Consider the following 26,153-nt stretch of genomic DNA (forward strand, 5'->3'; position numbering starts at 1 on the left):
GGAAGAAAAAAGAAAAAAAAAAAAAAAAAAAAAAAGAGGAACACGTGCAGGGCGTTTACGGTCGTAGCACGGCTCGCTGCCGGGGGATCGTGCTCGTTTGCCGGCTCTGGTACTAAATAATTCATCGGCTTGCTGCTTTTCAAACGGAGCTCGTGGGACGGCAGCGTAACAGCTGCTCGTTTAGAGGTTCATCGGCTCGGAGCATCGAATCGCGTCTCCGGAATTTTCAGCCCGCGGTTTTGAGAGAAATTCAGCAAGGCGATTGGATATTTCGCTGCGGCAAGCCATTCTACGATTTTAATTGATCAAGTCTCTCGAGATTATTCGTCTCCAAAATCTTTTAGAAATCTTTTAGAAAATCTTGTATGATTTTGAGCATCAAGTGTTTCAATTGATCTTGTATGATTTTAATTTAATAATCGATTATTTGTCTCTAAAATCATTTAGGCAGATGGCTGACTTTTTGCTGATTTCGCATTTTTACAAAAATCTACATACTTGGTTATAGTGGGTATTTTTGTCTGTCAGTCCTTAAGTGGGCTTTCAATTTTATTTTAATAGTTGGAGCGATCAAGTCTCTCGAGAGTATTCGTCTCTAAAATCTTTTAGAAATCTTTTAGAAAATCTTGTATGATTTTGAGCATCAAGTGTTTCAATTGATCTTGTATGATTTTAATTTAATAATCGAGATTATTTGTCTCTAAAATCATTTAGGCAGATGGCTGACTTTTTGCTGATTTCGTATTTTTACAAAAATCTACATACTTGGTTATAGTGGGTATTTTTTTCTGTCAATCCTTAAGTGGGCTTTCCATTTTATTTTAATAGTTGGAGTGATTAAGTCTCTCGAGAGTATTCGTTTCTAAAATCTTTTAGAAATCTTTTAGAAAATCTTGTATGATTTATAATTGATCTTTTAGAAATCTTTTAGAAAATCTTTCATGATTTTGAGCATCAATTGATCTTGTATGATTTTAATTTAATAATCGAGATTATTTGTCTCTAAAATTTTATACGATTTTAATTTAATAAACGAGATTGTTTCATCTAATCTTTTACAGATCTTTTAGGAAATCTTGTATGATTTTAACTCGTCAAGTATTTTTTAAAAATCTTTCAGAAATCTTTTAGAAAGTCTTGTTGTTAACGATTTTAAGTATTTCAATTGATCTCAAGATTATTTGTCTCTAAAAACATTTAAGAAGATGGCTGACTTTTTGCTGATTTCGTATTTTTACAAAAATCTACATACTTGGTTATAGTGGGTATTTTTTCTGTCAATCCTCAAATGGGCTTTCAATTTTATTTTATATAATAGTTGGAGTTTAATTTACACCAAATAGGTGAGTTTCCCTCTGCATTATGAAAAACATAACGACATATTGTATAAATAATATAATCATAATGAGAATTATACAGATCCTCGAATAGTATGCATGATACAATCGTCAATTTAATTAACAGCTCATTTAACAATCCATTTAAGAACTAAGAAACAAAAAGAAATTTTGACTTTCTTCTTTCAATTTTCCCTCGGACTACACAGTGCAGCTTTTGTTTCATGATACCGATCGTCAAATAGCTAAGAGGATAGAAGTTTCTAATTCTAAAAAAAAGAGATACTAAAATTCATTTTTTTAACAGACATCGACGTTCAGCATGCTAAGCCCACCATTTTAACCGCAGTTTTCGAATTTCGGTCGTTAAAGAATGATGACCGCGAAATTGGAAAAGTCGCGTCGACTGGCGGAAAAATATGTATGTATGTACGTGAAACATCGCGCAGCGTACGTGGATCCTCGATCAGGAAATTGCACGGCAGGCTATCGGATGTGCTTCGATAGCCGGACAGAATTGGCAGAGATCCTAGAGTTTCTCTTTCTCTCTCTTTCTCGATCGATCGATCGATCGAGCCGGCGGCCTCGGCTAAACGCCACGGCAACGATCGCAATAAAATAAATTGGCTTTACGCCCGATTCTTATCAATGAAATATGCACTTTCACCGAACAATAGACATATTATGTAATGTGAAATATATTCAGTTTCATCGTGTGCTGCGCACGCTTTCCTCGATACGCCGCGATAATGGACGATCGTTATTCAAAATTCTATTTCCCCGACGCGTTAAGTGGCGCATGATTTACCGCCTTCGCCGTTCCACCGGGCCTTTTATTCGCCTACTCGCGAACACTGCGTGAACAACCGCGGTGCATCGATACGATCGAAATATTCGCCCTGGAAAGAATACCCGCCCCGGAGAGAAAGGGCGAGACACCTGTTCCTCGCCGTTTCGATGATTTATCGCGCTACGTTGCCAATCGGACTACGTACGATCTGCTCGTCGTTTTAATTGCCGGCGATTAGCCGTAATTTAAGCGCAATGCGTGCCGTAATGTTGATCGTGATAATAATCCGCCATTTCGACAGAGAAGAATGGAACGCGCGCAAATTCACGATTTCCACGGACACCCTGGAGAATTTACTCGATGAAAAGTTTCGTTAACGCTGGAACTACTGATTAAAGCATAAAATTTTCCATCGAACAGAGAGACATTGAAGTGAAAGAGATAGAAAAACTGTATGATACAATGGATTACAGAAAGCTTTTGTTTTTATATATTTGTATATTTTTATATTTATTTATTTGCTTGTGTTTTTATGTGTTTTTATATTTTTTATGGTTACATGGATTACACAAGCTTTTATTTTTATATATTTACATATTTTTATATTTATTTATTTATTTGTGCTTTTATATGTATATACTTTTTTTCATACATTTTTGTATATTTTATATTCTTTGTCTGTATATTTTTGCACACTTTTATATATTTGTATACTTTTATTAAATATTTTATACTTTATATTAATATTTTTATATTTATATTTATTTTTATTTTACATTTGTATATTTTATAAATTATCTAAATCTTTAAAGTTCTTCCACGTTTACAAATTATCTAAGAGGAATTATAAATTGATCGTTTCAATCACTTTTAGTAGGTCTGGTGTTAAACCGGCGATGGATTATGCTTTCTAACGATCGAAGTACGGGTTTTGCAAACTCTCTGAACTACGTCGAAGGCTCTCTTTCTCTATCTTTCTCTCTCGTTCGTCTTCCGAGACGACGAGATTGATCGAGCTTCCCGATAAGGTCGGTCGTTTGTCAGATTAATTGAATTATCGGGCAGCGGGCACGGTAATTACCATGGCGGTGACCATGTTTCAACTTGGATTCCGATTAGCCTCGGCCTAGACTGGGCTAATTAGAAAGAAACGTCGCGCTCTCGGTTAATTAATAATCTCGCACACGGGCCACCACTCCACGACGCATCTAAGAAATTTGCTGTTGAACCACGAGACGCGATTTTGTACCTAGCCGGTGATTATGGGTGGGCGTGTCGTCGTTGCCACGGCCGTGGAAAATTATAATTATTACGGAAACCGTCGTCGATCACGTTCGTCCGTGGTCTCTCGCCGAGTGGATTAATAAATCGCCGTTATTATTCCACGGGCGATTGTTGGGAAAAGCGATGTATTCGCGACTGTTGACCGCAACGCGATGATGTTTGTTCAATAGGTGTTGTACATTGGAAATCAATTGCGAAACATCGCATTTCGAGAGATATTTTCTTGTCTGCGTTCTTTGTCCCGAAGTTTAGCGTTCAAATCTTGCTTAGCGTCTCGCAGCTAGAAATAAGATTGAAGTATCGCGTAACAAAATGCTTTGTTAGAACGAAAGTGCAAAGCGTGATGATCGACGAACAATTTGGATTAGTCGAGAAGAATTTCATGGTCTCCTAGGCGTCTCTTGAAACTTCAACTTCCACTTGTGGAAAAATATTTATCTTCGGAAGCAAAAGTTTGCAATAGTAAAGAAATATTCACTATTTACGAAATAAATTGACCGCAAGAGTCAAAACTGCGTGTGAAGAAATTCAATGAAGTTTATATCAATTTTACATTGAGTAAAGTGTATAAATGCATAAACGTTTCATATTTTTGTTACAACTTTCTATGGGCTCTTCGCTACGCGACGTTATGGTTTTATTTATAAATTTTAAATACTAAATTTCGAAACACCCATACAAGCAACTTGCGGAAAATAATGAAACTAGTAAATGTAGGAAACGGGTAGGAATGTTAATAGAAAGACGGGAAAAAGTACCGAGAATGAAGGAAAACGCGTCCATGATTAATTATCGACAGGTACTTGTGTGCTTAATGTACATTCTCGTCCATAACTCACCGGGCTACCTGTCGGGTCAAGAAATACGGAATAATTTACTCTCCTTCACGACGTAGACAGTTAATCCAGTGTCAACTGTCGCGCGCATGAAATTAATTTATCACGTCAGATAGGGGCCGAAAGTGGAGCAACTGCGGAATTACCTGGGCAAACGTGCGAGATAGAGTAGAAACGACGAAACTTCTTTGACTGAGAGCGCCTCCCTTCTGGACGATTCGTCCTCGAACTCGAGAACAGGTCTGCCGTTAGCGTCCGTGTAACCTGCACCACAGAAATTCAAAATATTAATTACTGTGAATGGACTATTGAATTGTTAAACAATCCAAATTATTAAATTGTTCTTTCATCATTTTTCATTAATTTTGTTTATAAGTTTGCGACATTTCTTTTTTAGTATAAATATAAGAGTATAAAATATCTTATCTCTCTGTTAAGTTTATACAAACGTTAAAATGAAAAATATGAAAATATAAAAGTAGAAAATATAAAAAAAGATTTTTCTGTCTTATAAAATATAAAATATAGAAAAACATAAATGTATAAAATATCTTATCTCTCTGTTAAGTTTGCACAAACGTTAAAATGAGAAATATAAAAATATAAAAGTATAAAGTATCTTATAAAATATAAAAAAATATTTTTCTATGTCTTATAAAATATAAAATATAGAAAAACATAAATTTATAAAATATCTCTCTGTTAAGTTTACACAAAAGTTAAAATAGAAAATATAAAAGTATAAAATATCTTATAAAATATAAAAACAGATTTTTGCATGTGTTATAAAACATAGAAAAACATAAAAGTATAAAATATCTTATCTCTCTGTTAAGTTTACACAAACGTTAAAATGAAAAATATAAAAATATAATAGTATAAAGTATCTTATAAAATATAAAAAAAGATTTTTCTATGTCTTATAAAATATAAAATATAGAAAAGTATAAAAGTATAAACTATCTTATCTCTCTGTTAAGTTTGCACAAACATTAAAATGAAAAATATAAAAATATAAAGTAACTTATAAAATATAAAAAAAGATTTTTCTACGTCTTATAAAATATAAAATATAGAAAAACATAAATGTATAAAATATCTTATCTCTCTGTTAAGTTTACATAAACGTCAAAATGAAAAATAAATATCATCTTTCGGTCACGTCGAATTTAATTCGTGTGTTAAGAGGTTAACGACGCGTTTCGAGATCGAGGGGATTCGATGTATCGTCGATTACAGACTTTCCCGCACAACCCTCCACAATGTCACGAGGAGGACACGCACACGAAGCTCACATCAACGGTGGCCACTGAGAAACACACAGAAGGGAGGGCAAGAAGACGCGTTCGCGAGTCAGCGCACGAACCGATCGTAGCGCATTAACGGCGTAATAAAAGTCGGTAACAGCATTTGATTACAGACCGGTGATTGGATTCGGGCTGGTACCACGGGCCGATCGTAATCTTTGGCCGGCGTATAAGTTATTAAATGATCTTTCGAGCTTTCAAGCGGTGCCTGTATGCGCTCGCTGCGCCACCCGGAGTAGGTCATCTTCCGGTAAAATCTTTGGCTCGGCGGCTCCGTATCGATGGAAATGTAATAATCAAACGGAGATCCCACTGCCGTGGGATATACGGGCAGCGATGGCTGAAATAGGGGACATCGTAAAATCTTATTGTCTTAATCGTGACCGCGACGTGGAATCGGACGCCGCGGATGGATCGGGACGCTATCCGACGTCGATCGGATCGTTTCGATTGACGCACGACCGATGTTACCTCGCGATCTTGTCGTTGTTCATCGATTAGACGCGATATATCTATGATCGATACGATCTATGATCTTCAACGGTTCTTCGGCTTCGGAGTTGGTTTTGCTTTCGTTGCACGACGATTGCTATTGATACGGGTGTAGGAGGAGTTACATACGTAGGCCGAGTCACCCGTGGCTCAGTCGGTAGTTGAACTATTTTCGAAACGGTCGGTTATGTTCAAAAATGTTTCCGACGAAAGTTCGATCAGTAGCATTAATTAGTATAATTATTACTTTTTAATGCTGATGGATAGAGGGTGCTTTTAATACGTATATTTTTAAATACATTATTCGACTCAGCTCGTTATTCTCTGTAGAACAAAAAGTATTTGTGTAATCGAATAATGCATTAAGAAATGTACTTTTCACCTTAACAAATATATATATTTCACTTGAAAAAAGCAAGTTTTATCTTCTGTGCATCGATGTTAGAAAGAAACATCAATCGTGCCCCCTTCGAAACCATTCAACTTTTGTCTAAAACATTTCACGGTACAATTAATCGTTTCGAAAATATGTCAACTTCTAGTCTCAGACTCCACTCTTAGGTATTCTCACGTATACTTTTTCTTGCAGGCGAGAAGGATTTTAAAACTGGAATGAGAGATCGATCGAAGATATCTGAAGATGTCTTTCCATATTGAAAAATTTATCATAAACAACTGTAAAAAATGAACAACATAAAATTAATAAAATTATACAAATTAAAGTATGCCTTGAAACATGAAGCTAAGAAGCGAAAGAGTTGAAAGCTGCCTGACAGACACGCGTGATCACGTGTTTCTGACGCGTGCCGTCGCACGAACGCACGAGCATCGGCTCGAAATGTGCCCCGGGGCCGATTGCTCACGGCGTTGATGATAATTCATAGTGGCGTAAGTTATACGGGCGATTACGCGGCGAGGCGATGATAATGCTCGATGCCAGTGGGCAAACCTGTGCACGCTTGCAAACTCTTCGAGTACCGGCGTTAATATACTTTCGGCAGATAATACGCTTCGCGTGCACACTGTAAAACCTCTTACGACCAAACAATAGCTTGAAGCTTGCATTTCGGTTGCATTTTCCTAACTCGATTCGTTGGGAAGCAAACGTGTCACGGCGGAAAACGTGACGTTTGAAGAAACAGATCACTCGAGAAATATGCGTGAAATATTCTAAATAGTCAAAAGTCTCGATTAAATAGTCAAGCGATTCGATCGGTGGAATAAAATATTGCCCACGCTCGTCCTCGAGATTATCTCAGAATCTCAAGAGCTGCAACTTTCTACAATAAAACTCCCCTGACTCCACTGAATCTCCTTCATTGCTCGAAAATCACAGAACGCATCTCTAGAGACACGGCTGTAATCTGCATAAACGCGCGGCTACCTGTTTCTGCAAACGATCGCGTACTTCCGGACGTTTCCTCGGTGTAACGCGACAAAAAGTTCGGCTCACGAGCTCGCCGTCCAGATGCAACGTGTAAAAACGTTCATCGTGAATCTCGCGATAGAGAGAGAGAGAGAGAGAGAAGGAGAGGGTACGGATGTTCTCGAGCTGCAGGCTCTCCTAGAACGCGGTTTAACGTCTTCATCTCGCGGTGAAACCGCTCGTAGAAGGCTCGGTAATCGATCGGTTATGGTAATCCGAGCGGCTGCGCCGGATCGTTAAAAAAGGTCGCGGCGGCCAGCGCGATCCTTGCATTTCCTTGCTTCGAGAAATCACGCGCCGGCTAGCCGACGTTCTCGATGTTTACGACGCGATTAACCGTGCCACGTTTCTCCCCTCGGTCGCTTCCCGATTTTCTATGCACGGTGCCTTCGGCGACCGTTTCGCGTTTCGAATCGCTCGCCGCGACTCACGGAGGAACCAGGAAGACACACTGGTGGACAAAGTGGACAAAGAGCCGAGCGGCGTTTGCTTTCGAAAGACGCTAACACATTGCGTACCGCACTCGGCGCGCTCAACCTGCTCCCATTTTTGGAGCAACAGGGAAACTTTGTATTTTGTGCATATATGCGCTTCCTTAATTCACATTGATAAAATATTCTTAACTATTACTATATATTACTATATATTTTTTATAATAATATTTAAGAATCTATTTATTATGTATTTTAGATTTTAACTATTATTTATTTTATATTTATATTGACACATTGAAGACGATATGCTCTGATAAATATAGCCTGCATTTTCTCGTACGTTTTGAATTATTTAATGTACGATTGAAAGGGTTCACGAGAATGTATAGCATTTAACAGGTGTATTATTTTATTAATAATTAAAATTATTAGTTATTTTTCATTTTTGAGGTGTTTTATTAGATAAAATGAAAATACCTCTGGTTACGTTTCTTGGTGTGGTATGTTAGGAAACGATTTCCCTACTTCTTGAAAAATTATATGACATTATAATATATAATTATATATTATATAATATAAATTATATATAACGTTGCCTGGGTCGTGTCCCCTACAACGCAAAAAAAGCGTTCCACGTCCGCAACGTTGAAACAAGAGAATTCTCGTCTCCCGTTCACAATGTGCTAAAAGCTGAGTACACTCGCCAAAAACACAAAGTACTGATAGCGACCAAATTTCTAAGGTTTCAACGCCACGAGAAACCGAATGTTTCTAAACATTTTAGAGTTTGATATGAGATCTTAAACACTGTCGGCTAGTAAATCAAACTCTCGATATATTCTGCCTACAAGCATCTTGCGACCTTTAGTCACTGAATTCCTGTTGGAAATCGGTAAAATCACAAGGTTGAGAGTAATTTACATAGGGTAACATCAGTCTTGAAAGAAAAAATTAAGAAATCACCCTGGCCATGACAATAGCTCGTGAAATTACTTTCCACGGGAGGGGAAGCAAAAAAAAAAAAATCACTTTCACCACACAAACGACAGGTTCTCTGACGATCGATCATGGCCGAATAATGATCGAAGACCGAACCGCGAAATTATTTCATCGACCGCTTTCGATTCCCACGAAACGCGATAAGACCCAGCTCCAGAAGGAAGAGACTCCTCGAAAACAAGCGAATCGGCGAGTTTCCCGCGACAAGGTCTGCGAAATTTCAGTATTTCGACATCAGGTTATATCAGGAGTGTCCATAAGTAATCAATTATTCTGCATTTGTTGGTGCATTACTTTCCTATTGACTAAAACTGCCATTTTTTTTTTTTTTCTAACAATCTGAAATGCAGTCGTAATTGTTGCCAGTACAAGTCTGCAGTGACTGTTTCTCCAGGTTTCAATAACTCAAAGTGAAACTATACGATAAAACCTTTCTTAGGAATAAGATTGGTTTTGGCTGGTTTGAAGAGAGTCATAGTCAACACATCAACAAGTCGAAGAATATGACTCTCAGGAGATATAAAGTCCGCCAATTTACTACAGGGTGATGAGAAAATTTTACACTCTTCGCAATAATAATCAGAGTGCTTCGGTGAAAAGCATAAAGAAAAACTTTGTACGGCCGATGCAGAACTAACGAGACAAGTGAGCTCTGTAACAAAAATTGATTACTCATATAATAAGGGTACACCTAATAATAATAATAATCGATCCACGATGTGGACCGGCGTGGCGGATCCCGTGGCATTCCGCCTCTACGAATCGTAGCTCGTCCATCATCGGCGCATTACCCCCCCTTGATAAAGACCGAACGAACCGAGGCTAAGCACTCGGCTTTTAACGTAAATCAAGCGTACCTTCGCCGCGCTTCGTTCGCTATCCTCTTCACATACTGAGTAACTAGTAATACAGACAGAGCCTAGAAGAAGAAGAAGAAGAAGAAGAAGAAGAAGAAGAAGAAGAAGATGATGATGATGAAGATGAAGATGAAGAGGGCGACGATGGACGACGAGAAAGAAGAAGAAGAAGAAGAAAAAGAAGAAGAAGAGAGTAGAGAAGAGGAGACTCGAATGCAAAAAGGGGGTGAGCGTGGCGAGGATCGCGAGTAGCCGCGAGGCGGCCACTGCGCCTCCGCGCTGACTCGTGAGAAAGATGAACGATAGTCAGATGAATACGTCAATACGCGTGCGCCATTAGCCGCGCTTGCTTTTTGGATTTATTGCCACCTCCGTAGATCCCCGATTTCTAATTGCACGCCTTCATTTTTCACTTTACCTTTCCCTGGATCCATCCGCATCCTACATCCACCCGGCCAGTTCCCATCGCGACCGCGAGCACGATCGATTTCTATTAAAACGAAGAGTCGCCGAGAGACGAGCACGCTGCGTGAAAAGGGGCTGCAGGGCGTAGCGGAACGTGTAATTCACCGACACCCGGGTTGAATTATTGGCATCGACTTAGCCAGATGCTTGCATCGATCGTTCGCTAACGCAGAAACGTCTTTCTTCTTCTTCTTCTTCTTCTTCTTCTTCCTCTTCTTCTTCTTCCGTAACTTCCAACGTTTTATCCAACGAAGCAAAAATCGTGTCTCGAAGCGCGACCGCGCTGCGGATTAATGCCTGGCCGCGCTAGCGAGCCGCTAATCGCTTAATTAGTCGCGCCTGGCTGTTTGCCGCGGACGTGAGGATCCAGCGCGGCTCTCGCTCGCCTCGATCCTAGCCGGCGATCCACGCGCGCTACCAGGGATTCCTTCGAGCGGCTCGGTTTAACGGTAATTTGAATAACCGAGCCGGGAAATCGATGTGCCCCCGCCGGGAAAAATCCATGGGATCCAGCGGATAGAATGTGCGCAAAGTTTAATAAGTTGGTTTCATTGCACCGTGGACTTTTCCTTTTTCCTCGTTTCTTTCACTGGGATGGCGGATTCTTTGACGCGCGCGCGATGGGTTAACTAACGGTTTGAAATCGTTGCTAGCAGATGTGTTTACGTAACCCAGTATGAAATCGATAAGTTAAGTCAATCGTTAGCAATTCAATACCATTCGTCGAAAAAAGATAATGATCTGCAAGAGTTTCCAAACTCATCTGAATTAATCAAGTCGTTGTTTGTTGAATCGCTTCTCTTAACTCATTGTTGATCGAATTACGCTAGAAACTATCCCATGTCATCGTGCATTTTTCGCCAATTGAACGTAAAAATGAAACGTCGATATACTTTACTTACACGTGATGAATTGAATCGAAACTTTGTATCGTGAATATAATTTTTGATAATTCCTTTTTGGTATGACAAATTGTATGGCAGTCGCTATATAGAGTCACTGCTCTTCTTCAAAATCACTGTCGCTATCGTTTCTGTTTCGTTGTTTTACAAAAAATTCACACAAATTAAAAGCATCTGTTTTATCTGATAATTCATTCAAAAAATTCTTCACCGTCACAATCCATCACGGCTGAAATTTTTGCAATATCAAAATGATAATAAAAGGCTGAATATCGAGAAAAATAATTTTTTTTTTTATGATAACACTGACTGAATAAGACGAAAAGAACTTCTACATTATTTTATATTATGTTCTATTAATATTTTACGTCCTACATTGCGTTTTAAAAATTGTAATAACCAACGAAAAGTGCAAACTCGTGACCGGTCAACAATATATTAAATTATATCAAAAAGAAATGAATGACAATCGTTCGAACACTCATCCCCCATAACGTTTTACAGAGAAATCACCTTCGATATTTTCCAGAAGGAGCGTTATTATACCCATTATTAATTCATCGATATGGCCATTCACTCGTCGTAACTCCGAACATAAATTTCGAATATAAATTTTCATCGTGTCGAAAACATCGATTTCTATTGAAAGCAGACAAATGAACGTAGGATAGGAATAGACGAATGAAAGAATAAGAGAAGGAACGATCGTTTCCATTGGAAAGAGGACACTAACTCGTCTAAACCCCGGCTGATAAGTAAAATTATAGCTCCAACGTGCGCTAGAGTTGACCCTGGACTCGCTCTATTGGCCACGACTTGGCTCCGGATTAACACTCGTTAGCTCGCTCAGGAGTCGCCATAATCGCTTAATTAGTCGCCGAACGGCTCCAACACGCTCCTCTCGTCGAATAATCGATTTTCTCAACGTTACTCGTGGCGAACCGCCGCCAACGTTTCACCGCTCGCCAGATCTGCAATTATAATCCGCGATGGACAGGTAGCTTCTTCAGGATCGCGTTCTCCTTTCACTTACGATGAACGAGTTTTCCAATTTTTTGAGAACTGATAAGTTAGAACAGGTGATCTTTAGACGCTAGAATGAACCTCTTTTTTTTTACCTAACCTAATCTACTTTTTTTTTCTTTTAGGTGGAAGAAATCTTTAAAAACCGCTAAAGAGAGAAGCGTCAGATTTCCATCGACTATGACTATATTTCATTCACGGTGACCTTCCATTTGCGTACTAAGAAAGTTTCGGGCTGAGACTAAACTCCGGTATATTCTCCAAACCTAAACTAAACCTAACCAAACTATTTAATTTAACTCGATCTAACGTGGGAAGTCTCAGGTACTCGTTAAATAACAGGAAAGGAGGTGCGTGTGACTAATAAAATATTCAATATAAATATCTTATTATTCATTCTACAATTAATGTAAATAATATTCTAAATATAAATAATAAAATTATATTTGGTATATAATAAAAATTTATATATTTTAAATATAAAATTATAGGAATTAATAAAGTAATTTCAATATCAAAAATTAAAAATAATAATCTAAATTTTAAAAAAAAGTATTAAGAAGATGGTAGTATAAATTTTGAAATTGGATTGAATCCACATTCAAATGGACTATTTCTTTCTAAATTAATTTTTTTATTTATCGAGAAAAATTTATTTAAATTAAAAATAATTATTAAAATTAATATAATAAATAATATATATACCAGCTCGATCTTGGTGCTGTAGGCAAGTAAAGGATTTAAGTCTGCCCCAGTGCGATCGATTCCTTTTCTTTTTCTTACGGTTTTCGGAAGTAACTTTCACGCGAGCGCCTGGGGCCTCGGGTATCAGCTATTCGGAGGTTAGAATCGGAAGAAGTCCGATCGTTAGATTACCGGTCTGGCAAACAAAAGGAGGGTTTCTCTCTGGTCCGTTCGTCCGTCGAAAGAAATTTAATCTAGGCCTACCATCTAAATACCAGATTGCATTAGATATATGTTGATTACGGGAATATTAAATTATAACACACAATATAAAAATATTATTATAATATTATAATATTATAACACACACAAATATAAAAATATAAATATATATATAAATGTAATACAAATATATAAATATATATATACAAATATAAAAATATAAATGTATATATAAATCTACAAATATATAAATATATAAATATATATATATATATATATATATATACACAAATATAAAAATATAAATATATATATATATATATATAAATGTAATACAAATATATATTTATATCATCGAATCGAACGAATTTTCTCTTTTTAGTTACGTATTCACAACTTGTAAAATATTCTGCCGATCCCGTGACTCGGACATAAAATCGGTGGAATTACTTCGTACCATTCTCGTGCTTCACACCGTGTCGGGATTTTTCTGATACGCGGATTTGTCGGAAACGATTTCACGGAAATTGCCGGCGCGAACCCGATCCGGGGATGTAGAAGCGTAGCAGGCGAACGTATTAAGCGCTGATTAATACCCCTGGGGAAACGTCTTATTTGTGGAAAGTATTCTCGCACAAAAGGCCAGGCCGTGTTCGGTACTTAGGCAACAGAATATTCGTGGTAATGCGATGAAAAACGCTCGATCTCTATTAACCTTCAATCTCTCACCTTTCGACAGGCTATCGACTTCTGCGTACCGCTCGTCGATCACGCGCGACGTGCGAGGCACGAACGGCGCGGCGCCTCGCTTTTTCTGCGTTTCCTGCACGCGGAAATGTGTACCGACGTGATTGGTTGGAAATTTTGCCGCCAATCTTTCCTCGAAATTAATTCGTTCATCGCGCGAAGCTTCCTTTCATTTATACCTTGTGTCCGAGGGTCGTTGCGCAAATTTGTAACATTTTTAAATTTTGTTAGGATTTTTGATAGGATGAGAGAAAATGTTTAGAACTAAGTAAATAGTTTTTTTTCTTTAAATGAAACAGAAAATGCATAAGTGACGTATAAACGATATAATCTTTGAAAAAGAAGCGAAGGCTGAGAAATATTGTTTCTTATCCCTGACATTGAAAATAGCGAAAAAAATTCTTCGTAATACATAAATAAATTTCTTTTTGAAATAACACAACTAATTCTATGTAGAAATAATTATGCGTACAAGCTATGTATTTCGAGTCAATGGAAAAACGAGACTCAAGCAAATGAGTCTTTTTCAGCAATTTTTTATCGCGTTGTACGGGGTCTTTCTGTATTTTTCAGGAAAAAGGTTCGAAAAACGCGGTAACGCAAATTTAATTCTGATTAATCAACAGACGAAGGAGAGGATGACTTTTGCCAGTTTCCGGATAGCAAAATGCAATATCGGAAGTCGTTCCACGTATCCTGCGTGAACGAATAGAGCCACAGTTTAACAGTGAAAGGGTTAAGGTCCCACGGCCTTCGAGAAACTGTACAGTAGACTCCGCACACCAACAATGTACACACTTCCCGAGAAATAGAAAATCGTAAATAATGGCGAGCGCATATGCCGCTTGCGCACGCGAACTCTCCTCCCATCCAGCGTCACAAAACGACTTCCACAAATCATCTAACCCCTCTAGAAATGAAAAAGAAAAAAAGACAACAGCAACAATCACTCGTATTGGGATTCCAATTTTTCCACGGCTATTTCGATACTTTCGAAAAAAACTGTCGAGACCACGCCCCGATTTCATCCGATTTTATCGATCGTTCTCTGGATGAATCTGTTGGAAACGCGCTACCGAACGTGGCTCGTTAAACGCGAAGCGAAAAGGGAAAAAGGTGCGCGATGAGAGAAAGGAAAGATAAGACGATGAGGGAGAACCTGGGAAACTCGACGATATGATTAAGCCCCGGCGAGGTAACTAGTAGAAAGATGAAAATCTACTCGGCGAGAGGGGAGGGCAATTTGCTGGAGGATTCGCGGAGAAGAGATGAAATTGTGGGCGGCTGCCGTTTGAAACATTAGACTTCTTAGGAAGAAGTAATTTGTCGACGACCTGGATAGCTCAATTGGCTGGGTCAATCGTCCGGCAAATCGAGGGACCGGGATTCGAATTCCTTCAAATCGATTCCTGAATCCTTCGCGGTTCTTGGAAACGGGATCGATAATGAGGATGATGAGGACTGTCTTTTTTCCATTTTGTAATTTACAGGCTTCTTTTTGTTTCAATGGAGATGGACGAATTGAATTCCGAAGATTGGAAGTATTAGGATATCGGTACATTTGTGATTGTGCTTTGTGGTGATATCTGGTATGGGAGAGAGGACATAAGAAAGACAGGAGTATGTGTGTGTGATTGATGGTGTGAGACAAAAGAAGTCAGAAGTGAAAAGAAGACTGTGTTACATGCAGATACCAAAGAGAAAGCAATATTTATTTAGTTAGTTAACATAATTAACATTAACATAATAAATATATGTAATAAATATTATATTGAAGATAAAAAATAAAGCCCTAACTTTATAGCAAGATTTCCATTTGTCCTTTTTATCTTTTTCTTGTTGGCGCAAGGGCTGGTTTCTTGCGGAAAGGAGCATCGATTGAATGAATTAATTCGAACGTGAACAACTGAAGTAACTGGTTCTGAGTATAAAGTCTTTCTTACTTTCATGCTACAAAATTTGCTAAAACACCACTAAAATTTACTAACTCGAATTTTAAGAACTTTAGTGGTGCAAGAGATGATCTCTTCTGAAGAGTAACATCGGCTGAATGAATTAATTGAAATGTGAACAATTAACTGAAGTAACTGGTTCTGATAAGTTTTCATGTTACAAAATCCCCTGTGAGTGTGAACAATTAACTGCAGTATGTGTGAAGTGTTTGAACAATTAATTACCTCTGGCAAGTGTTTCTTATTTCCATGCAACGAAATCTTCATTGTATGATTTTCATACGTACAGCGCCTACTTTGATAAAAGAAACTTATTGAACGTCATTGAAATTTCAAGAAGAACACGAACAAGAACGTGATTCATCTGTAGGCATACATACACGGGCGACATAAGCGATCTCAATTAAGAGCAAATTTCAGAGAATCGTCTGGAAGAGGACGATTCAGAAGAAGCGAGATGATCAAAGAGAGAAGAGCGACTGAATAGAAGTTCGCGCGAGGCGAGCGTGTGCCACTGGAAGCGTGGCGGAAAACTTTCTCAGAAATCCTCATCTCGATCTCGTCCGAAAGTATTTCATACGTACATATGTATAAATATATACATGGACGGCTGGCTCAATTGCTCGCCAGTGTGGTCTAGAATGCGCGCGGCGAGTTCGTGCGTGGCTAATGCGCTCGATCCAATCGGCCGAGTGATAACCATAATCACGTAGTGGCTTGGTGTACCGAACGTGTCCGTGCAGACTCGGTGGATCGCGCCTCTGACCATAATGCGCTTTATGCTTGGTGCCAGTTTCCATCGGGCACGCATGACTTTTGTTTGAACAGCTGGTTTTCTGTTTGGTTTCTCTTATTACACTATTAATTAAACGTAGGCGTGTTAAGTTTCTCTTCGTTGAACTACCTGCTTTTACGCGCTTGTGGTACGTCTGGGAATTATTCTCTTACGAAACGCCCATTTTAATTGACGCAACTTTTCAAAAGAAAATTTTAATTGATTCTATGCAACACCTAAAATATAGAATTATATTTAATTGAATCTAGTGTTGCAACATGTACAGATTTCGATTGATATTTCATTTTTTAAATCGTATTCGTGAAAACATATGTTCACATTTGAATCTGTGAATTAACTCTTTTTTCATAATGTGAAAATTGGATTTTCGCGTAATACTTTGTGACAAACTAGGAACAAAATGTAGCTTTTTACTGTAAAGAAACAAAGTGTAAGAATAGCAATTGTAACATAAAAAAGAATTTACATTTCTCTCGACAGTTAAACCGATCGATTATTATCATCAAACCCTTATTACTTATCAACATAAAACAAAATACAAACAAGTTATAACTAAAACAGTTATAAAACAATTATACTAAATACTTTCGTAATAAATTCACTTTTCCAAAAAATATTAGCCGCTCGTCGTCAATCGGTACTTTCACGCGATCGTGAAAACGAAACGCGAAACTGGTTGAAAAAGACGGCACATAGGAAAAAAGAATAGAAGGATGTCGGCTTCAAGCGTCGGCAAAACGAACACAATTCACAGATAATTAGATTTCTATTAAATTCTATCTCGTACATCTTCGGCTCCATTCATTCCCCGTTCGAAGCGATACTTCAGCTTGTTTATTTCTTGCTGAACGAAGCGGCGGACGCGGTTCTACGATATTCCAGCGGCAGGATCGGTGGATGCAGCGTGGATGAAATGAACGAAGACCCGCCTTTCTCCATTTCCTCGAGAGCTCGCCGGCTTTTTCGCCTTCGAGACGTCCCGTGCTCGCGGCTCGTTCCTATCGACGTAGCCCCCGTGGCGGGTCCCACGCCCGCACGATCCACGTTATTTACGAGTAGAAACGAAGGGTCGGGGGCGGACCGAGCTGTCCGACGGGGAACGGGATCAAGCCACTAATTGGCGAGCGAATTTTAATCGGGCAAACACGCGGCCAAGCGCCTCGACGGATTCAACTATGGGAAAGCGCGCGTTCTACATTTCCGTACGTGCAACAGCCTGTACACGCGGGGATTTCCACCGGTGATAGCCGATACTTTTTGCTCCGTTTCGTTGGAACAATCGGGATTGGAAGAAGAATGTTCGCGCGAGAATATTTCTCTCTTTTATCGCGATGATTAACGATTCGAGATAATCATCCGCCGCGCGGCGAATTATTGCCATCGCTCGATAAACAAAATGATAGAAATTACAGATCGTACGGAAGATAATCTTAATAACACGCAACGACGAGGCACGAGTATTCCCTACGAATTTCTTCGCCGCCAGTTTTCTTCCGCGAAAACCGCGAGCGTTCAAACGTTGAAACGGAGTGTGCCTCGGGAACGATCCTGCGGTTTCCACGGCGGATTACTTTCGATTTTGCGCAAAAATTACCGCGCTCGCCGATTTCAATTTCGCTGGAAAGCCGCTGCGCAGAAGCCTCGGACGTCGGAGCGGAAAGAGATTGCCCCGGTCGAAGGAACGATGGAGAGGCGAAGTTTTCAATCTCCTCGAGACAGCGTCGCGGCCGTTCTTTCTTTTTTTTATTTTTCAGGCATCGGCCGCGATTTTCTGGGGAAACGAGTTTCTGACCTGGCGTTTCTGGCTCGGAAACTGCTCGTTCGCAGAAGCGAAGATCGATGATAAGAGCCAGCGATAACGGGTCTTCGGCGGGTGGGCGTACGTTGCGCTCGCAGCAGCGATCGAAAGTATCTCTCTTGCAGTTGTACCGATCATCGATCGGAGAGTCGGATCGTGGTTGCTCGATATTCCGATCCCCGAGCGACTTACTCGAGTAGAAAGAAAAACGATACCGAGGAAGGCGTAGCAGAAAAATTTCCTCCAAGGAAGATCGCAGAGAGATGCGACGAAAGAAAGAAAGAACGTAGTTTGTTATTCCGAGATATTAGACTAACGAAACGGCGATATCGCAGTTATTTGCTTTACAGAGCAACAACAAAGAAATTATTTTTATTTCGTTAGAATTTTGATTGGCTACGAGGGGGAAAAATTGTGGCTGATTGGAACTTTTTGACCCTTTGAGTGTTTAATTCATACTAGACTATTGTACGGACAATCTTATAATCAGTAATAAAATAATTAATTCATTTATTAGAAATTCAAAGAAGATAACGTGCTGCAATACATTGTCTTTATTTATCGTGTACTCCATATTCATCAAACTTTTACACTTTTGGTAACTTTTGGTGATTGGAGGGATTAATTAAATTCTATTTCATTTAAATTTTGATTGGTTCTGAGGAAATTATAATTGATTGAAATTTTTGAATGTTTATGTATTAAACGATTCTACGTAATAATAAAGTGATTAATTCATTTATTGCTTCAAAGATTAAATGAACAAATGCTTAAATTGCTTAAAAACGAATGCACTCCTCATTTATTACGTACACTACATTCACTATTAAAGTTTCAAACTCTTGATCGTTTTAAGCAGAAAAAAAGGATTAATTTAATTCTGAATTCGATTCCCTTAGAAATTAATTAATAATTAGTGGAATCAACGAAAATCTATAAAATGTCTATAAAAAAATCTACACATCGTGTTCATCTAAAGTTCCTCTCGAAACCCGTGACATTTTATAATTGAATGTCAAATAAATTCCAACGAAATACGATGCTTAAGAAATCAACTCTCAAAATCAAATCCTTGCGCAAAAGTATCGTGTAAGACGAGTAAAGTTGAAGCAAGTAACGCGACCGTGATACGTTGGGAACGAAGTAAGTCTGAAACACGGGTAAGAGACGGTGTAAATCGGGGCGAAGCGAGCCATCGAAACAAACTAACCGACAGTTGGCTTGCATGCTGCCGCTTATCGGAGCAATTAACGCGGCGAATAAGTCATTGCGAGGCAATCCGAGCTTCGCGAGTTGTCGCGACGCGAAGATCCGATCGCCAGATAATTATTCAACTGGCCAGAGATACCGCGCCGGTATCGATATCGGGCTCGATCGTTCCAATCGTCGGAGCACGTTCCTTCTGCTTTTTGCACTTTGTGTGTCATTGAAACGCTTCGGTGCGTGGTTAGGCGTATGAACCGAGGCGAAGCTTGATTTAAGATCCCCTGGGCGCGTTTCAACGACTGTTGCCACTGAGCTACGAGGTTGTGAGTAAACGTTAACGCGCACAGAAAGATTATGGAGAGAGAGAGAGAGAGAGAGAGAGAGAGAGAGAGAATTATTGCGATTGGAATTTAGGATGGCGAAAATTGCCTTCCATTCCTGCCTTTGAGTTTCCTTTGTAACCGTTAAACGGTCAATATTTTTCGTCGATGATAATTTAGTTAAGGCAACGTTTCTTACAATGTAAGTCAAGAATTTCCGAAGAATAATTTCCCAATAAATAATATGAAGTGAAGAAGATTAAATAAATTTGGATAAAACTGATTTTGATGGCAACAAAATAACAAATGAAATTTTTAATTATTAAGAATGATTTGCCAATGAATGATAGGAAGTGAAAAAATTGAATACATTTAAACGAAATTAATTCATAACATAATAACGAGTAAAATAACGAGTAAAATAAGAATTCTTCCCGCAATAATTTACCAATAAATTTACCAAAAGAACTAAATAAATTTAAATAAAACTGACTAACAAAATAATAAATGAAATTTTGGTTATTAAGAATGATTTACCAATGAATGATAGAAAGTGAGAGAATTGAATAAATTTAAATGAAATTAATTCATGACATAATAACGAATAAAATTTTCGTTATTAAAAATTCTTCTCGCAATAATTTACCAATAAATTTATCAAGAGAATTAAATAAATTTAGATAAAATTAATTCCTTAGAAAATAAATAAAATTTTCGTTATTAAGGACTCTTTGCACTATAATTTCCCAACAAGTAGTGCAAAGTGAAAGAATCGAACAAATTTAAATAAAATTAATAATAGCAAGTAAAATTTTCGTCATTATGAACTCTGTACTACGCAATAATTTACCAGTGAATAATACAAAGTGAAGGAAACTAAACTAGATTTAAGTAAAACTAATTGACAAAATCAATAAATGAAATCGATTAATTAAATAACAACAAGTTGTAAATCACGTAATCCTCTTTTTTATAATTTTTATAATTTTCCGAAAACCTGTGTAATTGTTCGTACATTTTCATAATATTCCAGTACACAAGCCCTATTCATTATACTACAGAAGAGAAACTATTAAAAGCGGTTTGATATCAAATCGCGTCTTGCATTGTATCCGTTTGCCTCGCTCAGTTCAATTACCATAACTTAATCACATCTGAATGCGTGGCGATATACCAACAAGAGGAGTCTCACACAGGAGAAGTATGACAACGAAATGGGAGTGGAGTCGCAACCGGTAACAGATTAGAAACCCGACAGGGTGGAATTTATACCCGGTGGTTTCATCTCCGTCACGCTCGATTCGCGATCAGCGTGCTTCCGATCGCAGGTCGGCCGCGTCCTTCCAATTTATTAACCCGACGTTGAATCGTTCGCAGACGCTAATTGCGCTGGCCGATATCAAAGCATCGAACAACGCGGTGTGTCTCGCCGGGACGCGCGTAGCAATTACGCCTCGCGGATTTTTCGTCGCCAAGCGGCTCGTAAAACGTCCGACGCGGAAACTGATCCATCTCTGAAAGTCCCTCGAGGGAAATCGAAAAAACCAATCCGAGCTTGTATTTCGTGAGTCCGAGTTACTAGCTACGCGTTCTAATTTTTTATTTGTATTTTTGAATTATAGATTTAATAAAATTTGATGTACTTTGTGTGTCCAAGTTACTAGCTACGCGTTCCAATTTTTTATTTATATTTTTGGACTGTAGATTCAATAAAATTTGATGTACTTTGTGTATCCAAGTTACTACGCGTTCTAATTTTTTATTTGTATTTTTGAATTATAGATTTAATAAAATTTGATGTACTTCGTGTGTCCAAGTTACTAGCTATACGTTCCAATTTTTTATTTATATTTTTGGACTGTAGATTCAATAAAATTTGATGTACTTTGTGTATCCAAGTTACTACGCGTTCTAATTTTTTATTTGTATTTTTGAATTATAGATTTAATAAAATTTGATGTACTTTGTGTGTTCAAGTTACTAGCTATGCATTTTAATTTTTTATTTGTATTTTTGGATTATAGAATTAATAAAATTTGATGTACTTTGTGTGTCCAAGTTACTAGTTACGCGTTCCAATTTTTTATTTGTATTTTTGAACTGTAGATTCAATAAAATTTGATGTACCTTGTGTGTCCAAGTTACTAGCTACGCGTTCTAATTTTTCATTTGTATTTTTGGGTTATAGATTTAATAAAATTTAATGTACTTTGTGTGTCCGAGTTATTACGCGTTCGAATTTCTTATTTGGATTGTAGATTTAATAAAATTTACTTGAGATTCGTAGATATTAAAGCGAGTTTATGTAGATTCCTTTGAGAATTGTCAATGTGTCAATGGTCTCCTGTAAGTGTTACCAAACCGGAGAGAGTTAGTCATCGTGCCAGGCATCGAAAGTGCGCGTTTATATTTGCGTACTTACATCAACTGGTCATCAGAGTACCGTAATGTGTATTTCTCGGAACACTTGTGATCTTAAAGACAGACGTCTCGTCAGCTGATCGTGAGTGTTTACGATCACGGTTACTGACCCCCGGGGGACCGGTTGTTCATTTCACGCCATTCCTCGAGCGCGCGTATTTGCAGAGATCAATTCCGCGAAATAGCTTGGTCAACGTGTTGAAAAATTAATATTTAAAAGTCTCTTTGCTCACAATCAGTCGAAAGAAAGAAAAAAGAAAAAAAAACCCGTGGGAAACAGCCAAGGTGCGAAAACCAGCGACAAGAAGAATTTCGCGAGTGAAGCACAAAATGGTCCGTTTAAAAAAAAAAAAAAAAAAAAAAAAGATTCAAGATCGAAACAACGATTGCAAGCGGAATGTGTATTATTGACACAGAGGCTGTCTCATTAAGCAGTTCAAGGCTGACGATTTCATTCTTCATCCGGTCGACTAGAGAGATCGACCGGCCGACAATGAGACCCGTAACGTGGCAACGAGACGATCTGAGTAATAGAATCCCCGATCGCGCGATAATTCGTTTGATTAATTCGCCGATTATTCTGCGATCGGCTCGGTACAAAACCAAGCGGGTTCGATCCAATTGATCCTCGCGCGCCGCATCGCGCCGCTGATTGATCAGATATTCTCGATAATTTCTCGAGCGTTTAGAGCGGCCGAGGCTCTACTACTCGAGCGTTCGACGCCTCTCGACACTTCCTCGAGAGACATGAATAATTGAACGAAAGCGCGTATACACGCCAACGCGTGATTAATTAGATGATAGTCCCACGTACGATTCAGCAACGCATGACGAGGTCAGTTTGAATTGAAGGTTCGAGCGAGTGTCCGTACGAGTTGTCTGTTTTCACTTTAAAAATATGACTTGCATTTTGTTGTGCTAACTAGATGCACGAGTCTGAAATGTTTAACTAAATAGATAGATCATGATTAATACAATTTTTGTACACACCTTGATACAATGTAGAAAATATCTGTGCTATAATAATGTCTCCTTTCCAAATAATATTTTTAAGAATGTTTCCCATTTTTAGAAACTTTTCTGTTAAATTGTTCTCACTTAAACGTAACATTTTGTAAATGATTGTAATTGATTTCATATGAAAATGAATAGATATATATTATATAATGTGTATTATACATTATAATACATTATATACACTGGTGTGATTATAACGTAATTATAATATACTGTAACAATATATATTATACATTATATAATTAAACACGACAAAGATAAAAATTTTACGTGATAAAAGTGTGACATTTCGGGTAATCACGAAGGAAACAGAACTGAAATCCACTTGTTAAATTACGAGTTATAATTAAAAGTTAAAAAAACGATTCATTTTATACAAGAAAGATTATAGGACATACTATTTGGTAAAAATTGACTCGAAACTCATCGTTTAAATTTATACACATAATGCACAATGACGTTTGTTATATATTACACAATTTTAAAAGTCAATAAATAAAAGTCAAAAGTTTCATATTTCTGGTAATTACAAAAAAGAGCAGAACTGAAATCCATCTGCATATTGAAAGCTAAAAAACGATTGATTTCATGCAAGAAAAATTGCAAAACTATTCGACATTCGACAGAATAAATTAAACTCATCGTTTTTAACTCTTCTTCGTCCTATTAATTCGATCGTTCATCCACCTCCCCCAAGCAATTCAACCTTCCATCCGCTTGCCGAAACCGGAAAAAAGTTTATCGATGAAAAATCTAGCACGCGATAGCAACTTTCTCGATGCACGTTTTTCCCACAGTAGCGATTAACAGCGTGGAAAATTCACGCGACGAATAATGGCGATGGATACGGGCGAGGCGCATCGATCCGCCGGCGAAGAATTATCGATTGGCCTCGGCGAAACCTTAGCCGGACAGCGGCTTGGGATCTGGGTCGTACCCTGAATTCTGGCTATGTAAACGGTACATAACTTGCTCGGAACCGTGGAGGGTTCTGTTCCGCGCGTAATTGCTCACGTAGCCGAGGCGTGCGCCACCTGAAACGACGCCCGAAATCCGTGTGATTATCGAGTATCGAAAATTACAATGTTCCGTCTCGGTCATGCGGTTAAATCGCGAGCCTACTATCGGCTCCTCCTTTCCGCTTCTTCCCCTTTCTCTTCTTCCTTTCGATCGGTTTTCCGACTCAACGAGTTGTTGAACTTTTCAGTTCACTTTTCGACGACTACGATTTAATCGTCGTTTTAATTAACCGACAGGTAGGTCAGTACCTGATCGTTTTTTCTACTTGATCAACATTTTTAATTACATGTCGATTGATTTACATATTGTCGGTGTGAAACTGTACTTGTTAATGTCGCGCAAGGAAATTTATTGGTGCTGTTAACTTGCAATTTTTCTAAAATGTAACAAACAACCGATGCACCTATAATTATATTTTTCTTCGTAATTAACTTTTATGAAAGAAAACTTCTTTCGTGTCAATGTTTTTCTACTTGATCAACATTTTTAATTACGTGTCGATTGATTTACATATTGTCGATGTGAAACTGTATTTGTTAATATCACGTAAGAAAATTTATTAGTGCTGTTAACTTGCAGTCTTTCTAAAATGTAACAAACAATCGATACACCTATAATTATATATTTCTTCGTAATTAACTTCTATGAAAGAAGTTAAAACTTCTTTCGTGTCAATGTTATATATTTAAATTCTGTTAGATTGTAACTTGAAGGGTAAAATTTTGCGGCTTGTTGCTTGCAAATTATGGTGTCAAGGCAGGAATGCCTCTGACGATGAAATTTTTTTTTCTTTTCCTCGTGATCAAGCATCATAATTCAATGCAATGAGCATTGCATATATATCTTCGATTGAAAAAAAGTCCATTCGAGTCCCAATCGTAAATTGAACGGTAACGAGCCAAAGCTAATAACGAGCAGACCGTGAAAAGGTCTTTAATTATCGCTGTCCGCGGTCAGCACAATGAACCGTGTACCGCAAACCATGCATAGGTAATTAGTCTAATGCTTGTTCGTTGCATAAATGGCGTGGCCATTATCATAACTCGTCTTTATCCGCAATGGGGGACGTAAATTTTCGTCGATCCCCGCGTTTGATAAATTATTCGCGACCGGCGGATATTTTCTAAAGTCTCGCGAACTATGTGGTTCACCCACGCGAGATGCCAGAGTACTCGACTGAGTGTGTCTTTCGGCGCGCGATTCATTCTGGATGACGTTACATTCTAAGGCGAAATATTCCTTTCAAGCGCTGCGGTTCGATCGCAGCAGGTACTGCACTGTATTCGTCGTTTTCTCGAAAGAAAGAACGGATTAAAAATTCAATGGATTTTTGAGGACCAGAGTCGAAACGAAGTCGACGAGATAAATTAACTTGACGCGGATTAATTGAGAAGTTAGACCTAAAAGTGAATTGCCCTTGTTAAACATTTTCATTTCACACATATTTAGTTTTTTAAAAATATTTTTCAAGCATTCGTACCTTGAAATATTACTAAATAATAATATTACAATATTACGATATTACATTATTACAATATTACTAAATATTTTTATTTCATGCATATTTAATTCTTTACTCGAGTAAATATAACTAAAAATATTTTTAGCATTTGTACCTTGAAATATTACAATATTACTAAATATTTTCATTTCATGCACATTTAATTTTTCACTCGGGCAAATATAACATAAAAATTCTGTTTCTTAAAAATACTTTTAACCATTCATTCGTATCTGCAAAAAATTCAACGTGACACAGTATCGTCTTCAACGCCTCGGTTGTAATTATTTTATAATTCACTGCTTATTGAATAAAAT

At 37.9% G+C, this 26,153-nt stretch overlaps 1 protein-coding gene across 1 annotated transcript in view; it reads right to left on the reverse strand.

Annotated features, from left to right (window-relative positions):
* Positions 1-4,254: 4,254 nt before the first annotated feature.
* Positions 4,255-26,153, reverse strand: part of LOC122532916 — a 329,341-nt gene continuing 307,442 nt past the window's right edge. Inside the window, exons 7-8 of the mRNA XM_043662105.1 lie at positions 4,394-4,511; positions 4,255-4,258 (exon numbers count right to left, since the gene is read on the reverse strand). Coding sequence (XP_043518040.1) covers positions 4,255-4,258; positions 4,394-4,511 — 122 coding nt within the window. The remainder of the gene's footprint in view (positions 4,259-4,393; positions 4,512-26,153) is intronic.

Source organism: Frieseomelitta varia, unplaced genomic scaffold, assembly GCF_011392965.1.
Source record: "Frieseomelitta varia isolate USP_RPSP 00005682 unplaced genomic scaffold, Fvar_1.2 scaffold_483, whole genome shotgun sequence".
Classification (NCBI taxonomy): Eukaryota; Metazoa; Arthropoda; class Insecta; order Hymenoptera; family Apidae; genus Frieseomelitta; species Frieseomelitta varia.